The sequence below is a fragment of the Hydra viridissima genome, unplaced genomic scaffold, assembly GCF_058129835.1.
Source record: "Hydra viridissima isolate aposymbiotic clone 2 unplaced genomic scaffold, HvirCarnegie_v1 scaffold_2, whole genome shotgun sequence".
NCBI lineage: Eukaryota > Metazoa > Cnidaria > Hydrozoa > Anthoathecata > Hydridae > Hydra > Hydra viridissima.
The window spans coordinates 25,731,285-25,752,144 of NW_028324301.1; the positions used below are offsets into that span (position 1 = coordinate 25,731,285).

At 35.0% G+C, this 20,860-nt stretch overlaps 1 protein-coding gene across 2 annotated transcripts; it reads left to right on the top strand.

The window, feature by feature from the left end:
• Window positions 1–2,180: 2,180 nt before the first annotated feature.
• LOC149892618 (uncharacterized) lies at window positions 2,181–10,096 on the top strand. Of its 2 annotated transcripts, XM_090077601.1 has the most exons (5): window positions 2,181–2,252; window positions 5,913–8,933; window positions 9,191–9,256; window positions 9,518–9,574; window positions 9,731–10,096. In XM_090077601.1, the coding sequence occupies exons 2-5, from the start codon at window positions 5,942–5,944 to the stop codon at window positions 10,048–10,050; spliced, it is 3,435 nt and encodes a 1,144-aa protein (XP_089933727.1). In that variant the 5' UTR covers window positions 2,181–2,252; window positions 5,913–5,941; the 3' UTR covers window positions 10,051–10,096. The 2 variants fall into 2 exon arrangements, with proteins under 2 accessions (XP_089933727.1, XP_089933726.1); XM_090077600.1 differs by having other exon boundaries at window positions 2,187–8,933.
• The last annotated feature ends 10,764 nt before the right edge of the window (window positions 10,097–20,860 follow it).

A 20,860-nucleotide genomic window follows, 5' to 3' on the forward strand; every position in this document is an offset into this window, starting at 1 on the left:
CAATGTTCGAGTAATCGAACAGGTCCGCTCAACCGTGAATGAAAGCGGAACTAACACACACTACCAACTAGTCACTGTGTTGGTCTGCTGAAATTACAATCAGTCCATGAAAAGTATCTCGTAGAAAAGTCCTAATTTTGGATCATGGGCGGGCTGCTCAAATGAGCACTCTGCCCAATTGAAACAAAGGAAAAAAAAAAAAAAAAAAAGAAAAAAGAAACCGAAACGGGCATTCTTTTGAGCATAACGTTAAAAGCTAAATCGTTAGATGTTTTATTAAAAAGGCACCTTTAGAATGCGATGTCCTCAAATATTTTCCTCGATATTTTAATAAGTAAACAAAAACAAAACTAAGTCTTGCAACTGGCGAAAACTTTCAATAAGCAAACAAAGCAACAACTTTCCTTTCGAGTTTTTTACATTTTAAACAAAAGACAAACAAAGAAAAAAAAAACAAACAAAAACAAAAACAAAAAAACAAAACAAAAACAAAACAGAAAAGGGAGAATGAGTGAGTCGACTGATTTCGCTCAACTGTCTTAAACGAGAAGTCATAAACGTTTGCTTGTGCCAGCAAGTTGCAAATTAAGTTGTTAATGAGCTGCACCGCAAAAACTTAACCCACAGTTTATTAAGCATATTAAGCCTTTGCTGACATGTTAAGACATTTTAAGCCTTTGCTATTATCATGAGGCTTTTTTGCTCCACGAGCCAAAAAAGTACGCTAGAGTTGTTGACAAACTGCATCGCGGTCGAAAAGTGTAATTACGCCAACACTTTTATCCGTTTAAGCATTTCGTTTTCGCACGAACAACAATTAAAGCAGCTCGTTGAGCTTAACGACGTTCGTATTTTTTTTCGAAGCCAAAACTTCGGCTATAAGTAGAGTGAAGAGGCACTTCGAAAAACAACAAAGCTGTTCGCAGTCGATAGCAACGAGCGACAACATCTCTGCGAGTCTGGCATCAAGGTAAACATTTTTTTTTACATTTTCATTTGTTAGTGCCACTTTTGTGTACATTATGTATTCAAAAATTTCTTGCTGACGCTAGATTTTTCGTTTTCAATGAACAACAGTTGCAACCTCTAGTCGTTTGCTAAAACAGCTTGCTAGGACAACCAAATCAATCATATGTTGTGAAAATTTCTTTTTGTTCAACTGACTAAGGAAGATCGAGCGAACGCTTTTTTTTTTTATAACTTGTTTGTATCATATTGCTATTAAGAAAACAGCGTTGTGTATACTAAACGTGACATAATTGGCAATTATCCGTAACTAAAAATAAGATAGAAATTACAAACTTGATACCATATTTTAATTACTCTAACAAAACTAGACGTCATCGCGTGAGAAAATAAATGTTTATGACACATAACCTATTTTTTTGTTTTTTTTTTCTTCTCTTTTTTCCTTTTAATCTCCTTTCTTTCGTCCAAAAAGCGTTTTGATTTTTGCCTCGCCACAAGCGATGAAATCGATAAAAAAACCTGCTCGGACATTCTCAATTCTCAACAACAAAAGCAATCAAAGTTCTAGCTCTCGAGCACGTGCGCCAACAGGTTGATGAAACCGTTCAAATATGCTCGATCGCTAGAATTTAAAAAAAAAAAAAGAAGCAAACCAGAAACAAACCAAAATAAAAAAAAAACAAAAACAAAAATGGACATCTTTAGAACGCTTAAATTTTATAAAATATTTTCCTCTGCGTTTTTAACCAGCTAAACTGTCGTAAAGTTTTTTCGGTGCAGTTCATTTAAAAAACTTAGTTTTCAACTTTTAAACGTTTTAGACTTCTCGTTTAAGGCAGTCGAAAGAAATGAGTCGACTTGCTCTCTCTCTCCCTTTTCGGTTTTGTTTTTGTTTACTTGTTTTTGTTTTTTCTTCGTTTGCCTTCGTTTGCCTTTGTTTGCCTTTGTTTGCTTTTGGAAAAGTTGTCGCCATGCGAGACTTAGTTTTTTTTTGGCTCAATTTGTGATTAAGTGAAGTTCTAGTCTTGAAAGTGTGCAAAGTGTGGGCCAATCTGGTGGCTGGAGTGATGACACGTGAATGCTGGAAATTCCAGACTTTGAGCGGATTCAGCGTACATAGAAAGAAAATGTAACATTCACGTGGGTCTCTCCTAAGCTTGCCATTGGTCGGTCTGCTGGCCTTAAGTACCCCCCCCCCCCCCCTCAACGTCACGTTTGCTCAACTTTCTCGGTCTTTGGCGCCCAAAGAAAGCTCGAGGAAGGATAAAAATGGCGAGGTTTCGGTACTGCGTTTTCTGTTTTTCCTATTTGTTTTTGTTTGTTTGTTTGTTTCGTTTGTTTGTTTATTTATTTAATCGTTTTTTTGTTTGTTTCGTTCGTTTGTTTGTTTGTTTCGTTTGCTTCGTTTGTTTTGTGATGTTTTGTTTTCCCTTCTTGATGGCACAAAACAGAAGCAAACAAGACTTTCGGTTATATTCGGTTATATTCGGTTCAATAAAAGTTTGTTGGTTTCTGCACAACAACAACAACAACAACAAAAGTCCCTCTGTCCCTCAAAAGCAGTTTCTCCTCTGTCCTAAAGAAGAGCCTCTTTGTAATCGATCTTGTCTGAATGCAGCTCTCCTTTTGCCTACAGGTTTTTATTCCAACCCTTTTGTTGTTGTTAGTGCCATGTTGTTGTTATTGTTATACTCTGTAAAAGCAGTTGTTGCTGTTGTACTTGTTTGTTGTTTCTAAAGACACTGTTGTTGCTGCTGTTAGCGCTGTTAGTAATCACCCACTTGGCTTGTATTTTTGTTTCTTGTTTTTGTTTTTTGTTTTATTTATAAACACTCTCTGAGTAAGTGATGCTGTTGCTGTTGTTGTTGTTACAGTTGCAATGAGTGTTTGTTAATGTTCCCCCACTTGGCTTGTTTATAATCTATTTTATTTTATCAACACTCTCTGAGTCAGTGATGGTGTTGCTGTTGCTGTTGTCGTTATTATGCTTGCAATGGGAGTTGTTACTGTTCACCCACTTTGCTTGTTTTGTTTTTGTTTCTTTATTTTATCAACACCCTTTGAGCCAGTGATGCTGTTGCTGTTGTTGTTGTTATAGTTGCAATGAGTGTTGTTAATGTTCACCCACTTTGCTTGTGTTTTTGTTTTTGTTTATCAACACCCTTTGTGTCAGTGATGCTGTTGCTGTTGTTCTTATTACAGTTGCAATGAGTGTTTGTTAATGTTCACCAACTTGGCTTGTTTATAATCTATTTTGTTTTATCAACACTCTCTGAGTCAGTGATGCTGATGCTGTTGTTGTTATTGTGCTTGCAATAAGTGTTGTTAATGTTCACCCACTTTGCTTGTTTTGTTTGTGCTTTTGTTTTTCTTTATCAACACCCTTTGAGTCACTGATGCTGTTGCTGTTGGTGTTATTATAGTTGCAATGAGTGTTAATGTTCACCCACTTTGCTTGCTTTATTTGTTTGTTGCTTTTTTTTTTATCAACACCCTGCGAGTTAGTGATGCTGTTGCTGCTTTTGTCATTTTACTTGTATTTATAGTTGTTACTGTTCAGCCACTTTGCTTGTTTTTTAATCTGTTTTATTTTATCACCACACTCTGAGTCAGTGATGATGTTGCTGATGCTGTTGTTGTTATTTTACTTGCAATGATAGCTGTTACTGTTCAGCCACTTTGCTTGTTTTGTTTGTTTGTTTGTTTGTTTTTTTTATCAATATCCTCTGAGCAAGTGATGCTGTTGCTGTTGTTGTTGTTATAGTTGCAATGAGTGTTTGTTAATGTTCACAAACTTGGCATGTTTATAATCTATTTTATTTTATCAACACTCTCTGAGTCAGTGATGCTGATGCTGTTGTTGTTATTATGCTTGCAATAAGTGTTGTTAATGTTCACCCACTCTGCTTGTTTTGTTTGTGCCTTTGTTTTTGTTTATCAACACCCTTTGAGTCACTGATGCTGTTGCTGTTGGTGTTATTATAGTTGCAATGAGTGTTAATGTTCACCCACTTTGCTTGCTTTGTTTGTTTGTTGCTTTTTTTTTTATCAACACCCTGCGAGTTAGTGATGCTGTTGCTGCTTTTGTCATTTTACTTGTATTTATAGTTGTTACTGTTCAGCCACTTTGCTTGTTTTTTAATCTGTTTTATTTTATCACCACTCTCTGAGTCAGTGATGATGTTGCTGATGCTGTTGTTGTTATTTTACTTGCAATGATAGCTGTTACTGTTCAGCCACTTTGCTTGTTTTGTTTGTTTGTTTGTTTGTTTTTTTTATCAATATCCTCTGAGCAAGTGATGCTGTTGCTGTTGTTGTTGTTTTAGTTGCAATGAGTGTTTGTTAATGTTCCCCCACTTGGCTTGTACTTCTGTTTTCTGTTTTGTTTTGTTTTTGTTTTTTTTGTTGTTTTTTTTCTCAACACTCTCTGAGTAAGTGATGCTGTTGCTGTAGTCGTTGTTATAGTTGCAATGAGTGTTTGTTAATGTTCACAAACTTGGCATGTTTATAATCTATTTTATTTTATCAACACTCTCTGAGTCAGAGATGCTGATGCTGTTGTTGTTATTATGCTTGCAATAAGTGTTGTTAATGTTCCCCCACTCTGCTTGTTTTGTTTGTGCCTTTGTTTTTGTTTATCAACACCCTTTGAGTCACTGATGCTGTTGCTGTTGGTGTTATTATAGTTGCAATGAGTGTTAATGTTCACCCACTTTGCTTGCTTTGTTTGTTTGTTGCTTTTTTTTTTTATCAACACCCTGCGAGTTAGTGATGCTGTTGCTGCTTTTGTCATTTTACTTGTATTTATAGTTGTTACTGTTTAGCCACTTTGCTTGTTTTTTAATCTGTTTTATTTTATCACCACTCTCTGAGTCAGTGATGATGTTGCTGATGCTGTTGTTGTTATTTTACTTGCAATGATAGCTGTTACTGTTCAGCCACTTTGCTTGTTTTTTTTTGTTTTTGTTTTGTTTGTTTGTTTGTTTGTTTTTTTATATATCCTCTGAGTTAGTGATGCTGTTGCTGATGCTGTTGTTGTTATTATGCTTTCAATGAGAGCTGTTACTGTTCACCCACTTTGTTTGTTTATAATCTGTTTTATTTTATCAACACTCTCTGAGTCAGTGATGCTGATGCTGATGCTGTTGTTGTTATTATGCTTGCAGTGAGAGTTGTTACTGTTCACCCACTTTGCTTGCTTATTGTCTATTTTATTTTGTCAACACTCTCTGAGTCAGTGATGCTGATGCTGATGCTGTTGTTGTTATTATGCTTGCAATGAGAGTTGTTACTGTTCACCCAATTTGCTTGTTTTGTTTTTTTATTTGTTTTTTTGTTTGTTTTTGTTTTGCTTGTTTTTTTTTATCAATACCCTCTGAGTCAGTGATGCTGTTGCTGTTGTTGTTGTTGTTATAGTTGCAATGAGTGTTTGTTAATGTTCCCCCACTTGGCTTGTACTTTTGTTTTCTTTTTTGTTATGTCAACACTCTCTGAGTCAGTGATGCTGATGCTGTTGTTATTATGCTTGCAATGAGAGTTGTTACTGTTGTAGTTATGTCTGTCATTTGTCCTTGTTAGCAAGTTCTATTTGCCCTCTCTTGCCTTTTTTCAACACAGTTTCTTTCTTTGAGTCATATGGTTGCGAGATCCTCTCAAACTCCATCTCTTTATTTATTTGTTTCTTTTCTTTTTCTTTTTTTTTTTCTCATTCTCCTTCTCATAATAGCAATCACTGCTGCCACCATGCATGTAATGCTAGTTGCTCTCATTCTTTTTCATTTGCTAGTGGAAACTTTGTTTCTTCTTGTTGCTCTCTTTTCTTTCTTTTTTTCTCTTTTGCAGAGGATTCGAAAAAACACAGCTCTTCCCTGCAGTTGTAAACATTCCAGGATTGGATGCAGGCAGAAGAAAAAAACTCTCACTGACTGGTTTCCTTTTTTTAGCAAAAACCGTTGCAAACAAACACCTGAACATGTCTTCTTCACAAGAAAACAACTCTGTTGTTGCTTCTTCTCCAAACTCTAAAGCAAAAAAAAAGAAAAGAAAGCAGTCACAAGAACAGAGAGACTTAAAGCTCAAAAACAAAGTCAGGGCCGCATTAGTTGCAGCGTGTGGCTCCGTAAACAGGGTTGTACCTTTCTATGGTACCAAGAAGAGGTACGCTGTTAGCTGTCCGATGCCTTTGTGCAAACATTCGTCCACAAGCATTAAAAGACACTTGACTAAAAAAGATCATTCTTGGACTTTGGATGAAGCTTCCATCTTTTACTCTGCAATGGTCAGGAAGTTTCAGCATGCTCGTCTCGAACGCAAGTCCGGCTGTCCAAAACCTTACCCCTGTTTGCAATGTTGGAAGTATTACGACCGACTGGACATACACTTGAAAGAGACTCATTTCTACGATTCCAAGATGATCAAACAAAAGATTGCAGAGGCAAAGCGATACGACAACGAGAAGCTCTATGTCCCTCAATTTATTCGACCTGCCTTCTTTGGTATTAAGCCAGTAGCTGAACAAGCGTCTGCATCAGGCTCTGCATCCTCTGCTCCTGGGCCTTCCTCCTCTTTTTCTTCTCCGGTTCTTTCCTCTGATCCTCTTTTAAGCTTGCCCTCACCAGTTGCTGGTTCGTCCGAGGCTCCTTCTGCAAACCAATGCACCTCTGTAGAAAACAAAGAGCTGAACACCGAATCCGTCCTTGACTCTGATTTCGATTCCTTAGAGCACTTGGTTTCCAGCTCCTATGTCTTGACCGAAGAAAAGAGACTCTTGTTTCAGCTGGACAAAGATGCTTTTCACTTTTATTACCAGTCAGCAGATGAGCTCTTCAGAGACTTTGAAAAGTGGCTTGTGGTAGCCAACAACAACACTTGGTCACAAGCAAAGATCTACAAAAATGCAGTTGTGGAAATATTGACTTGTTGTGACAGCACGTTGACGCTGCACCCAAACGCCCTCACCAATTCCAATGTTTTGGAGGATAGATACTTCTCCTTGCACTTTAAGAAAATTCAGCTCAATTCCAAGCTGAGTGAACTTGACCAAACAAAAGCCATGTCTTGTCACACGTTGTACAACCGCCTCGTCTCCCTTTGTCTCCTGTTTCGTTTCAGTGAAGCCAGAAACGTCTATTTCGGACTTTCTCATGAGGCCATCCGACGTTTGCGCTGCAAGGTGGATGAGTTGCGAAAAGTGCTGAGGCCCTTTCGTTCTTTGAGGAGGAGCCTTGTGAAAAGAAGAAAAAGCATCAACATCATCAATGTCAGTTTGCTGACCGAATATGGCAAGTCTGCATACGTAAGAGACTTAGTGGAATCGATTAGAAAGGCGTCTCTTCCGCTGACTAGAGACAATGCTGTGTCTCTACGAAACCATCTTCTGCTCTCTGTCACTGTAATTAACAGTTTAAGAAAATCTAACATTGCTCTTTTAAACATTAGAGACTACATGGCTGCTGAGAAGAGTGAGTGTGGATATTGCATTGTGCAAGAGCGCTACAAAACAGCATACAAGTACGGAGCCAAAAACATTCTAGTGCCGAACGACTTGAAAGTGTTGATCGATATTTATTTGCTGAGATACAGAGACCTTCTTGTCAACGACTCTCACTACATGGCTGCAGACACCAAGACTGTTTTGGAGTTGAGCGACTGCTACAGGCCCCTTTTTCCTTCGGTGAGAGCCAACAAAGACGAAGGTGTGACACTAGGTGCAACTAGAGTGCCTGTTTACCAGATGGGTTCCTCTGCTATCACCTCTAGCCTGACGTCCTGCTTCAGAAAAAGCCAAGTAAACATTCCCATGAAGCGTCTTACTCCCACTTGCATTCGCGGTTCGATAGCCACTTACTTTGCCAACAACAGCAAAGAAGATCGCGAGCGGTTTGCTACACTCTACATGAAGCACAGCAGACACACAATGGATAGCTTTTATGTGTCCCAGTGGAACGCTGCAGAGGAGTTGCGCTTTGCCCTGGGCATCGGACAGTCCTTCGGAGTCATAGAGTCTTTGACTGTTGAAAAGTCTGAGAGACCACCAAAGGAGGAGAAGGATGTGATGGACTGGCTCCGAACTAATGCAGAGGAGTACGGTTTTCATGATGTTGAGGACATTTTTGAGGAAGATTCAGACTCCGGTTCTGACTCTGAAGAATGTGCTGCTACTTTCGGTTGTACCACAGTGGTTCCATTTTCTCCAGCTGTAGAAAACAATGCTCCTTTAGAGGACAGCAACGAACATGTTGTAGATTTCTTGTGTGAACCTAGCTCAACTCCTGTTTCGTCTGTTCCTTCTGAACAAACAATCGCTGGTCCAGTTCTTGAACTATCCTCTGCTCTTGCACAACTAGTTCCTAATGAACAAGCTGTTTGTATGGATGTAGATCAGACTCTAGCTGTTCCTGTTGGCACAGCTTGTTCTCCTCTTGCATTAACATTATTTCCTGATGAACCGGATTTTATTGAACACCATGCACAACTTTCTCCAGTTTACTTTAGTGAGCAAGTGGTTGCCAAACCTGTTTCTGCTGCTCCTGCTCAACAAGTTGCTTTCAGTCCTTCAAAAGAGGTCTTTTCTGTTCTGCTGGAAACAGTGTCTAATGTTGCTTCACAGCAAGATAATCTTATGGCTGTCACACGTGTTTTCCATGCTCCTCCTGAAGCTGCTCTTCTTGAACCTGCTCTTCTTGAACCTGCTCTTCTTGAACCTGCTCATAAGCAAGTGGTTGCCAAACCTGTTCATGTTGCTCCTTCTCTGCAAGTTGTTTTTAATCCTTCAAAAGAGGTCTTTTCTGTTCCTCTGGCTCCTAATCTTGTTGCTCGTCAGCAAACGATGGCCAAACCCAGTTTGTTTCTTTCAGCTGTTCCAGTCCAACAGGCTGGTACTGTTCTTGAAAAACAGCCCTCACCTGGTGCTGTTCAATCTGTTGGTAGTCTATTTAGCCAAAGTCTTGCTTGTACATCCAGAGGTAAATTCTTTTTGATTTTTGATTTTTATGCAAATCTCAACACGCTTTCAAAAAATAAAAATGCCCAAATTAACTCCTTGCCCTATTGTTATTGTTAAAGCTGTAAAAAAAAAAAAAAAAAAGAAAAACAATAAAAAAAACAAAAAAAAAAACAAAAAAAACAACACAGAAGTGTGTATGTATTTGTTGCAGGACTAATTCTGTGATTGCTTAAATGTTTACACAAGTGAATGATACTAAAACTGATTATGTTTTAGAAGTAAAAGATCCAAGAAGAAAAAAAATCAAGTTGGAAATGCCATCTTTTACTCAAGAACACATCGGTAATGTAAAACCTAATTTATACAAACATATATAAACACAAACCTCTTCTTGCACAATTTCAGATGGTTAACTGTTAATAAAAACTAGCCATCATTGCTAAGTGCACTTTTAGAAAGTTGTGTCTACCCGATTTCTAATGATGAAGTTAGAAACATCACCGTTAGAAATCATGCACAGCTTGTTATTATCTCTAACACTTAGAAACTGTTGATGGTTTTTTTATGAATTAGAAAAATGAACATGGTTTTATTTTATTTCAGGATCAACTCAGCCAAGAACAAAGGAAAACAAAGCAGAAGTTAGCCAATGCCAATTAGGTAATCTTTCAAAAACCAGTTATTGCTATCAGTGCAAACAATAAGGTCAACAAAAAAAACAAATAAAAAAACAAAATTAATCTTGTCATGCTTCAGAACCAAATGAATATTCGATTTAATCTCTTTGTGTTATGACTTGAGTTTGTAAAATTTTAGATGAAATAGTTGAAAAGCTGAATGCTTGCCCTGGCCACAACGAATGGTTCAACACCAGAAGTTTTCCTCGATGTGCAGCTTTAGTGTTGGCATACATCTTGCAAGACGTGTTTACAGATGTAAGCTCAAGTTGCTCGTACAAAGATTACCTTGGCATCTTGGCAAATCATAGCAGTGACAAGCTCATTCATGTCTTGCAAAAGTACTCCTACCGAAGCCATATTAAAGACAAAATTAAAAACATGAAGCTAAAAATTCAAAAAGAGGGTAGTTTAGAAAAGTTTGTTCAATATGGCAATATAGTGAGACCATTTATGTAGTTTAGAAAAGTTTGTTCAGTTTGGCAATAAAGATGGGCCTTTTGTGTAGTTTGTTTTCTCTATGCTTTTGCAAATATATTTATCTGTTTCGCTAAATACATAATAAACAAGAAGTTCTGTTAAACTGTTCTCACATTTCTTATTTAAAGATAGTTCAAACTTTTTTTATCTTTAAAAAAAAAAAAAAGTCGTTTTGTTATTCTGTTAACACTTTTAATAGAGTTGCATTTAGAATTACTTCTGATGTTTTTAAGAGTTTGTTAAAAAGCAAATTAATATTTTCTGTGATGTTAAACTGCATAAGTGAAATTTAAAAAAGGAAAACTGCTCCAACCATTTTTCGGAAAAAGAAATCAAAAAGTTCCTTATTTTAAAAGATCTAGACATCCATTTCTTCTTCAGCAAAATAGCGAGGCTTTTTTTATGAACTCTTACTCTCTATTTTTTCATATATTTACACAAAGGATTTTATTAAGTTCAATGTAAACATACATAGAAGTATATTATGTTTTTTTTTTTGTTTGTTTTTTTTTTATGGTGTCTAACTTTTGTTTCACTTCTATTTTATTTTACGTTTATCTTGTATTTTATCATGCCTTATTGGTTTTTGCGTTTTGTGATGTCAAGCTGCGTAAGCTAAACTTAAAAGAGGAAAACTACGCTAACTTTTCTTTGAAAAAATATTCAAAAAGTACCTTAAAAGAGAAAGCACACGAATTTAAAAAGTTGTATCTTGCCATCCAATTCTTCTTCTGCAAAGTAGTGAGGCTTTTGCTCTCTAATTTATCTCTATTTACGCAAAGGGTTTTATTTCAATGTAAACACGTATAAAAGAATACTTTGTTAAAAATAATGTTAAAGGAGTTGCGTAAAAAAAAACGTCTGAATAAACTTTCTTTACAAAAAAAAACAACTAAGAAACAAGCGCGCCTAAGAAAAACCAGATCGCGATTCACTAAGTCAATAGACGAAAGAAACAAACTTTAAAAAGTCTTTCTAGACAACAAATTCTATTTTTGGCAATGCAGTTTTTGTATTTATGCAACCTATCTTTTGTTTCACTTCTACTTTATTTTACGTTTACCTTGTATTTTGTCTTGCCTTTTTGCGTTTTGTGATGTCAAGCTACATAATCTAAACTTAAAAGAGGAAAACTAGGCTAGTAGAATATTATGTTGTTGGTTTTATATGCAGCCTAACTTTAGTTTCATCTATATTTTGTTTTGCGTTTATCTTATATTTTATCTTGTCTTTTTGAGTTTTGTGTTTTGTGATGTCAAGCTACATAAGCTAAACTTTAAAGACCTTTTTTTTGAAAAACTATTCAAAAACTACCTTTAACAAAGTAGCGAGGCTTTTTATGCACTTTTACTCTCTAACATACCTATATTTGCGCAGAGGATTTTATTTAACTCAATGTAAACATACATAGAAAAATATTGTTACCCGTTTATTTTATGCAGCCTAACTTTAGCTTCATCTGTATTTTATTTTACGTTTATCTTATATTTTATTTTGTCTTTTTGAGTTTTGTGCTTTGTGATGTCAAGCTACATAAGCTAATGTTAAAAGAGGAAAACTACGCTAACCTTTTTTTGAAAAACTATTCAAAAACAACCTTTAACAAAGTAGCGAGGCTTTTTATGCACTTTTACTCTCTAACATACCTATATTTGCGCAGAGGATTTTATATAACTCAATGTAAACATACATAGAAAAATATTGTTACCCGTTTATTTCATGCAGCCTAACTTTAGCTTCATCTACATTTTATTTTACGTTTATCTTATATTTTATTTTGTCTTTTTGAGTTTTGTGTTTTGTGATGTCAAGCTACATAAGCTAATGTTAAAAGAGGAAAGCTACGCTAACCTTTCTTTGAAAAACTGTTCAAAAACTACCTTAGACATAATCTAGATTTAAAAGAGGAAGACTACGCTATTTTTGCTTTGAAAAAACTTTCGAAAACCACCTTAATCGATAGAGATAGCACACGATTTTAAAATGTTGTATCTAGTGATCCACTTCTTTTACACCAAAGTAGCGAGGCTTTCTATGCACTTTTACTCTCTAACATAGCTATTTTTGCGCAAACGATTTTATTTATTTCAATTTAAACATGCCTAGTAGATTATTATGTTGTTGGTTTTTTATGCAGCCTAACTTTAGTTTCATCTATATTTTATTTTGCGTTTATCTTATATTTTATCTTGTCTTTTTGAGTTTTATATTTTGTGATGTCAAGCTACATAAGCTAAACTTTAAAGAGGAAATTTACGCTAACCTGTCTTTGAAAAACTATTCAAAAACTACCTTTAACAAAGTAGCGAGGCTTTTTATGCCTTTTTACTCTCTAGCATACCTATATTTGCGCAGAGGGTTTTATTTAATTCAACTTAAACATACCTGTTAGATTATTATGTTGTTGGTTTTTTATGCAGTCTAACTTAAGCTACATCTATTTTTCATTTTACGTTTGTCTTATATTTTATTTTATCTTTTTGTGTTCTGTGATGTCAAGCTACATAAGCTAATGTTAAAAGAGGAAAGCTACGCTAACCTTTCTTTGAAAAACTATTCGAAATCTATTTTTGAGATAATCTAGATTTAAAAGAGGAACACTACGCTAATTTTGCTTTGAAAAAACTCTCGAAAACTACCTTATTCGATAGAGATAGCACACAAGTTTAAAAAAGTGTATCTAGTCATCCACTTCTTCTACAGCAAAGTAGCGAGGCTTTCTATGCACTTTTACTCTCTAACATTATGCATTTTACTCTCTATTTTTGCGCAAAGGGTTTTATTTAATTCAATTTAAACATGCCTAGTAGATATTTTATGTTGTTGGTTTTTTATGCAGCCTAACTTTAGCTACATCTATTTGTCTTATATTTTATTTTATGTTTTTGTGTTCTGTGATGTCAAGCTACATAAGCTAATGTTAAAAGAGGAAAGCTACGCTAACTTTTCTTTGAAAAACTATTCAAAATCTACCTTTGAGATAATCTAGATTTAAAAGAGGAACACTACGCTAATTTTGCTTTGAAAAAACATTCGAAAACTACCTTATATTTTATCTTGCCTTTGTTAGTTTTGTGTTTTATTATGTCAAGCTTCATAATCTAATCTTAAAAGAGGAAAACTGCGCTAACTTTCCATTGAAAAAGTACTCAAAAAGGACCTAAATCGATATAGATAGCTCACGATTTTAAAAAGTTGCATATAGTCATCTTCTTCAGCAAAGTATCGAGGCTTTTTATGGATTTTTACTGTCTAACTTTCCCATATTTGCGCAAAGGAATTTATTTAGTTCAACTTAAACATGCCTAGTAGATAATTATGTTGTTTGTTTATTATGCAGTGTAAACTTTGTTTCATCTATATTTTACGTTTATCTTATATTTTATTTTGTCTTTTTGAGCTTTGTGTTTTGTGATGTCAAGCTACATAATCTAAACATAAAAGAGGAAAACTACGCTAACCTTTCTTTGAAAAACTATTCAAAATCTACCTTTAACAAAGTTGCGAGGCTTTTAATGCTTTTTTACTAACATACCTATATTTGCGCAAAGGATTTTATATAATTCAATTTAAACATGCCTAGTAGATTATTATGTTGTTAGTTTTTTATGCAGCTTATCTTTAGTTTCATTTATATTATGTTTTAGGTTTATCTTATATTTTATCTTATCTTTTTGAGTTTTGTGTTTTGTGATGCCAAGAATTTTAAGCTAAACTTAAAAGAGGAATGCTACGCTAACCTTTCTTTGAAAATCTATTCATAAACTACCCTAGACAAAAGCTAGATTTAAAAGAGGAAAACTACGCTATTTTTGCTTTGAAAAAACTTTCGAAAACCACCTTAATCGATAGAGATAGCACACAATTTTAAAAAGTTGCATATAGTCATCCACTTCTTCTGCAGCAAAGTAGCGATGCTTTTTATGCACTTTTTCTCACTAGTTTGCTTATATTTACGCAAAGGAATTCATTTAATTCAATCCAAGCATATATAGAAGATTATTATGCTATGATTTTTTTTTTCTTTTATGCAGCCTAACAATTATTTCACCTATATTTTATTTTACGATTAACTTTTATCTTACTTTTCTTTTTTGAGTTTTGTGTTTTGTGATATCAAGCTACATAAACTAAACTTTAAAGAGGAAAACTACGCTAACCTTTCTTTGAAAAACTATTCAAAAACTACCTTTAACAAAGTAGCGAGGCTTTTTCTCTCTAACATACCTATATTTGCGCATAGGATTTTATTTAATTTAATGTAAACATACCTAGTAGATTATTATGTTGTTGGTTTTTTATGCAGTCTAACTTTAGCTTCATCTGTATTTTATTTCACGTTTATCTTATATTTTATTTTGTCTTTTTGAGCTTTGTGTTTTGTGATGTCAAGCTACATAAGCTAAACTTAAAAGAGGAAAGCTACGCTAACCTTTCTTTGAAAAACTATTCAAAATCTACCTTTGAGATAATCTAAATTTAAAAGAGGAACACTGCGCTATTTTTGCTTTGAAAAAACTTTCGAAAACTACCTTATTCGATAGAGACAGCACACAAATTTAAAAGTTTGTATCTAGTCATCCACTTCTTCTACAGCAATGTAGCGAGGCTTTTTATGCACTTTTACTCTCTAACATACCTATATTTGCGCAAAGGATTTTATTTAACTCAATGTAAATATACATAGAAGAGTATTGTTACCCGTTTATTTTATGCAGCCTAACTTTAATTTCATCTATATTTTATATTGCGTTTACCTTATATTTTGTCTTGCCTTTGTTAGTTTTGTGTTTTGTTATGTCAAGCTTCATGATCCAATCTTAAAAGAGGAAAACTGCGCTAACTTCTCATTGAAAAAGTACTCAAAAAGGACCTAAATCGATATAGATAGCTCACGATTTTAAAAAGTTGCATATAGTCATCTTCTTCTTCAGCAAAGTATCGAGGCTTTTTATGGACTTTTAATCTCTTATTTACCCAAATTTGCGCAAAGGACTTTACTTAATTCAACTTAAACATGTCTAGTAGATTATTAAGTTGTTTGTTTTTTATGCAGCCTAACTTTAGTTTCATTTATATTTTATTTTACGTTTATCTGATATTTTATCTTGTCTTTTTGTGTGTTGTTTTGTCAAGCTACATAAGCTAAACTTAAAAGTGGAAAACTACGCTAACCTTTCTTTGAAAATCTATTCAAAAACTGCCTTAGACATAAGGTAGATTTAAAAGAGGAAGACTGCGCTATTTTTGCTTTAAAAAAACTTTCGAAAAATACCTTAATCCATCGAGGTAGTACACGAATTTACAAAGTTGTATCTAGTCATCCACTTCTTCTATAGCAAAGTAGCGAGGCTTTTTATGCACTTTTGAGTTCTAATTTATCTCTGTTTACGCAAATGGTTTTTGTTTATTTCTGTGTAATGATATACAAAAGAGTATTTTGTTAAAGATTATGCTGCAGGAGCTGCGTAAAAAAACTCTGGTGACCTTTCCTTAAGAAAAAGCAACTGAGAGGCATGTGCGCTTTAGAAAATTCAAATCGCGATTCACCAAATTAAAAGACGAAAAGAACGAACTTTAAAAGCTCTTACTAGACGTTTGTGTTTATGATAGGCAATGCAGTTTTAGATTTTATGCAGCCTAACATTTGTTTCATCTATATCTTATTTTACGTTTATCTTATACTTTATCTTGCCTTTTTGAGTTTAGTATTTTGTGATGTCATGCTAAATAAGCTAAACTTTGCTAATTTTTATTTGAAAAAATATTCAAAAACTACCTGAATTATAAAGCTAGATCTAAAGGAGGAAAACTACGCTAACTTTTCTTTAAAAAAATATTTAAAAACTACCTTAAACATAAGCTATATCCAAAAGAGGAAAACTATGCTAACTTTTCTTTGAAAAAATACTCAAAAACTACCTTAAACATAAGCTAGATCTAAAAGAGGAAAACTACGCTAACTTTTCTTTGAAAAAATACTCAAAAACTACCTTAAACATAAGCTAGATCTAAAAGAGGAAACCTACGCTAACTTTTCTTTGAAAAAATATTCGAAAACTACCTTTAAACATGATTTAGATTTAATAGATGAAAACTACGCTAACATTTCTTTGAAAAAACATTCAAAAACTCCTTTAAACATGATTTAAATTTAAAAAAGGAAAACTACGCTAACATTTCTTTGAAAAAATATTCAAAAAGTACCTTAATCGAAAGAGATAGCACGCGAAATTAAAAAGTTGCATCTAGTCATCCGTTTCTTCTTCATCAAAGTAGCGAGGCGTTTATGCACTTTTTATTCTCTAATTTATCTCTATTTACGCAAATGGCTTTTGTTTATTTCAATGTAAAACTTTTCAAAAGAGTATTTTGTTAAAGATTATGCTGCAGGAGCTGTGTAAGATAACTCTGGTGACCTTTCTTTAAGAAAAAGCAACTAAAGTAGATGTGCGCCTAAGAGAATCCAAATTGCGATTCACTAAATTAAAAGACATATACAACAAACTTTAAAAGTGAAACTATTTTTACAAGCGTATTTGGTAAAGATGAAATGTTCTTATGACATTTTAACGTTACGAAAAGGATTTTCTTCAGTTCAAATATTTATTACAATTTAAAGTGTTAAATAATGTTACAGAAACGACCTAAAACGCCTGTTGTATTAATTTAAACGAACAAAATAGATAAAAAAAAAAGAAAAACTATCATTAAAAAAAAAAAAGAAAAAAAGAAAAGAAATAGAAGTTGAGGAAAAATAAAAATAAGAACTTCTAACAAAGAGCTCTTCTTTTTATTTTTCAGATTTTAGATGCTTAATTCCTTGAATGAAAAGTTGAACTGATGACCCACTACTAAGGTTGTTCCTAGCCTTCCGTTCTCAAACTAGGCCATTCTGAGAGGCTGTTTGATTAAGTACCGTTGATAGTAGTATCGCACGTAAGAGACTTCTAAAACTCTGATTATTAATTCCTTGAATGAAGAGATGACTTCATACTCACTAACGAGGTTGTTCTTAGCCATCCGTTCTTAAACTAAGCAAAACAGTGAAGTTGTTTGATTAAGTATCACAGTTTGCTGATTTGCACATGCACCATTGCCGAAACTGTGATGCTTGGTTCCTTGATTGGATTGAAGAAGCTCATCACCATGCTTTTTACAAGCTGTCCGTTGTTATGTTTTGCAATTCAGTGGTTCTGTTTTGCAATTCATTTTCTGTTTGTTTAAGTATCATCGATGGTGGTGTCGTGCATGCAAACTTTCCGAAACTCTGATGCTTGTTTTTCTTGAATGGAGAGATGAGCTTATACTTTAGGTGACTTTTAAAACTGCAGTAATTAGTGCCTCGAATGGAAAAACGAACTCATTCTTTACAGACCAAGGTTGTTCCTGGCCATCCGTTAACATACTAGGCAACAGTACAGCGAAGCTGTTTGTTTTACAAGCTTTTGTCGTTTCGAGAAATCACTACATTAAGCATTCGATGGTGATACACGACTGATGGCCAGGTTCTGATTTTCGAATGAAAAGAAGAGTCGCATCCGACCACCGGTCGGCTTTCGACGCAAAACAGCTGTACACACTCGTCCAACGTCCAGTGACTAACTGTTGCAACGAGAAAGTTAGCTTTATTTGTCGTGCAGATTGTCCGCTTTGACGTAAAATGCTAGAAATTTGCTGAACGCTCGGTTTGCGCCGCCCAAGAGTCATTCTGTTTCTGCGTTGCCAGCGTCTGTCGGCTAAATACAACTGTAGACTCCGCGCAAGCTTTTTCACCGCAAAAGTTGTACAGAGCCACACCGAAGGCTAAAATCGACTTTAAGGTCGAAGGTTAAAATCGACCCTAGAGCTTTGAAAACGACGTCACGAAATTTTCAAGTACATCATCGAAGAAAATTACGGCGGCCAGATGCGACTCTTAGTACTAACTCTTCTAATCTTAGTACGTTAAGCATTCCAGTCGAGAGATCAGACGTTTTTTCGTCACCTAAGAGACCGGCCGATCCGTTTGCGACGCTGCGGAAAGAAAGAAGATGGCAAACCACAGGGTTGTTACCGTAACAAACCTCCGTGAGTACCTCCATCTCGAATGGCTTTTGGGGAAACGTTCGTTTTAAACTCAAAGGGATGGTTGTTAAAGCTCACAAAGCCTGGTTAACGATTTTCTAACGGCAGAGACCGTGTTTACAATGGATGCAGGCCGTTTGCCCGAGCCCAAAGCGCAAGACCTTTCGGAGAACTCCTCTAGGTCGATGCAACGAAACTACTAGACGCGTGCACCTAGCGGCACGTTACAACCGAAGGACGCCCCTCGTGGACACTATACGAACGCAATTTTTCATTGTCCCCAGGCTTCCAAACCGTAACCTCATCCCCCTCCAATCCTAACCCCGTAATTCTCTTACTCCTTCCCCCCCCCCCCCCCCCACCCCTACCCCTCTTAAAAAAAAAAAAAAAAAAGATAAAGAAAAAAAGAAAAAAGTTTCCTTCTCTCTTTTTTTCTAGCTTTTAGCCGGCCCTCCGCTAGAAGGGAATAGGGAGTAACGAAGGTTTGACATCAAAGTAGCGTTTCGTATAAGATTTGCTTGGCAAAATTTGACAATTTTTATAAAAGCCAAGCACTAGTTCAAACTGGAGATAATAAAACGAAATCGAATGATCTCACTTCTCAAACCACTGAGCTGCCATTGGTCGGCAGTTTCATGTTTGGAGACTATTGAGCTGCCATTGGTCGGCTGTTTAATCGTTGCGATTGGTCGGCAGTTTTATCGTTGGAGACCATTGAGAGATATAAAAGGCACTTTTTTTTTTTTTGAGCACAACATTAAACGCTATATCGTTAGATCTTGTTATAAAGGCACCCTTAAAATGCCGAATTGAAAAAAAAAAACAAAAACAAAAACAAACAGAAAAAAAAAATGAAATCGAAACGGGCATTCTTTTAAGCATAACGTTAAAAGCTAAATCGTTAGAGGTTTTATTAAGAAGGCACCTTTAGAATGCAAAAGACAAAAACGGAAAGTTTTGCTTTCCTGGCCACAAGCGATAAAATTGTTAGTAAAACGCACTCTAGCATTCTCACGTTCCAGACGTGACCAATGTTCGAGTAATCGAACAGGTCCGCTCAACCGTGAATGAAAGCGGAACTAACACACACTACCAACTAGTCACTGTGTTGGTCTGCTGAAATTACAACAGTCCATGAAAAGTATCTCGTAGAAAAGTCCTAATTTTGGATCATGGGCGGGCTGCTCAAATGAGCACTCTGCCCAATTGAAACAAAGGAAAAAAAAAAAAAAAAAAGAAAAAAGAAACCGAAACGGGCATTCTTTTGAGCATAACGTTAAAAGCTAAATCGTTAGATGTTTTATTAAAAAGGCACCTTTAGAATGCGATGTCCTCAAATATTTTCCTCGATATTTTAATAAGTAAACAAAAACAAAACTAAGTCTTGCAACTGGCGAAAACTTTCAATAAGCAAACAAAGCAACAACTTCCTTTCGAGTTTTTTACATTTTAAACAAAAGACAAACAAAGAAAAAAAAAACAAACAAAAACAAAAACAAAAAAACAAAACAAAACAAAACAGAAAAGGGAGAATGAGTGAGTCGACTGATTTCGCTCAACTGTCTTAAACGAGAAGTCATAAACGTTTGCTTGTGCCAGCAAGTTGCAAATTAAGTTGTTAATGAGCTGCACCGCAAAAACTTAACCCACAGTTTATTAAGCATATTAAGCCTTTGCTGACATGTTAAGACATTTTAAGCCTTTGCTATTATCATGAGGCTTTTTTGCTCCACGAGCCAAAAAAGTACGCTAGAGTTGTTGACAAACTGCATCGCGGTCGAAAAGTGTAATTACGCCAACACTTTTATCCGTTTAAGCATTTCGTTTTCGCACGAACAACAATTAAAGCAGCTCGTTGAGCTTAACGACGTTCGTATTTTTTTTCGAAGCCAAAACTTCGGCTATAAGTAGAGTGAAGAGGCACTTCGAAAAACAACAAAGCTGTTCGCAGTCGATAGCAACGAGCGACAACATCTCTGCGAGTCTGGCATCAAGGTAAACATTTTTTTTTACATTTTCATTTGTTAGTGCCACTTTTGTGTACATTATGTATTCAAAAATTTCTTGCTGACGCTAGATTTTTCGTTTTCAATGAACAACAGTTGCAACCTCTAGTCGTTTGCTAAAACAGCTTGCTAGGACAACCAAATCAATCATATGTTGTGAAAATTTCTTTTTGTTCAACTGACTAAGGAAGATCGAGCGAACGCTTTTTTTTTTTTATAACTTGTTTGTATCATATTGCTATTAAGAAAACAGCGTTGTGTATACTAAACGTGACATAATTGGCAATTATCCGTAACTAAAAATAAGATAGAAATTACAAACTTGATACCATATTTTAATTACTCTAACAAAACTAGACGTCATCGCGTGAGAAAATAAATGTTTATGACACATAACCTATTTTTTTGTTTTTTTTTTTCTTCTCTTTTTTCCTTTTAATCTCCTTTCTTTCGTCCAAAAAGCGTTTTGATTTTTGCCTCGCCACAAGCGATGAAATCGATAAAAAAACCTGCTCGGACATTCTCAATTCTCAACAACAAAAGCAATCAAAGTTCTAGCTCTCGAGCACGTGCGCCAACAGGTTGATGAAACCGTTCAAATATGCTCGATCGCTAGAATTTAAAAAAAAAAAAAGAAGCAAACCAGAAACAAACCAAAATAAAAAAAAAACAAAAACAAAAATGGACATCTTTAGAACGCTTAAATTTTATAAAAT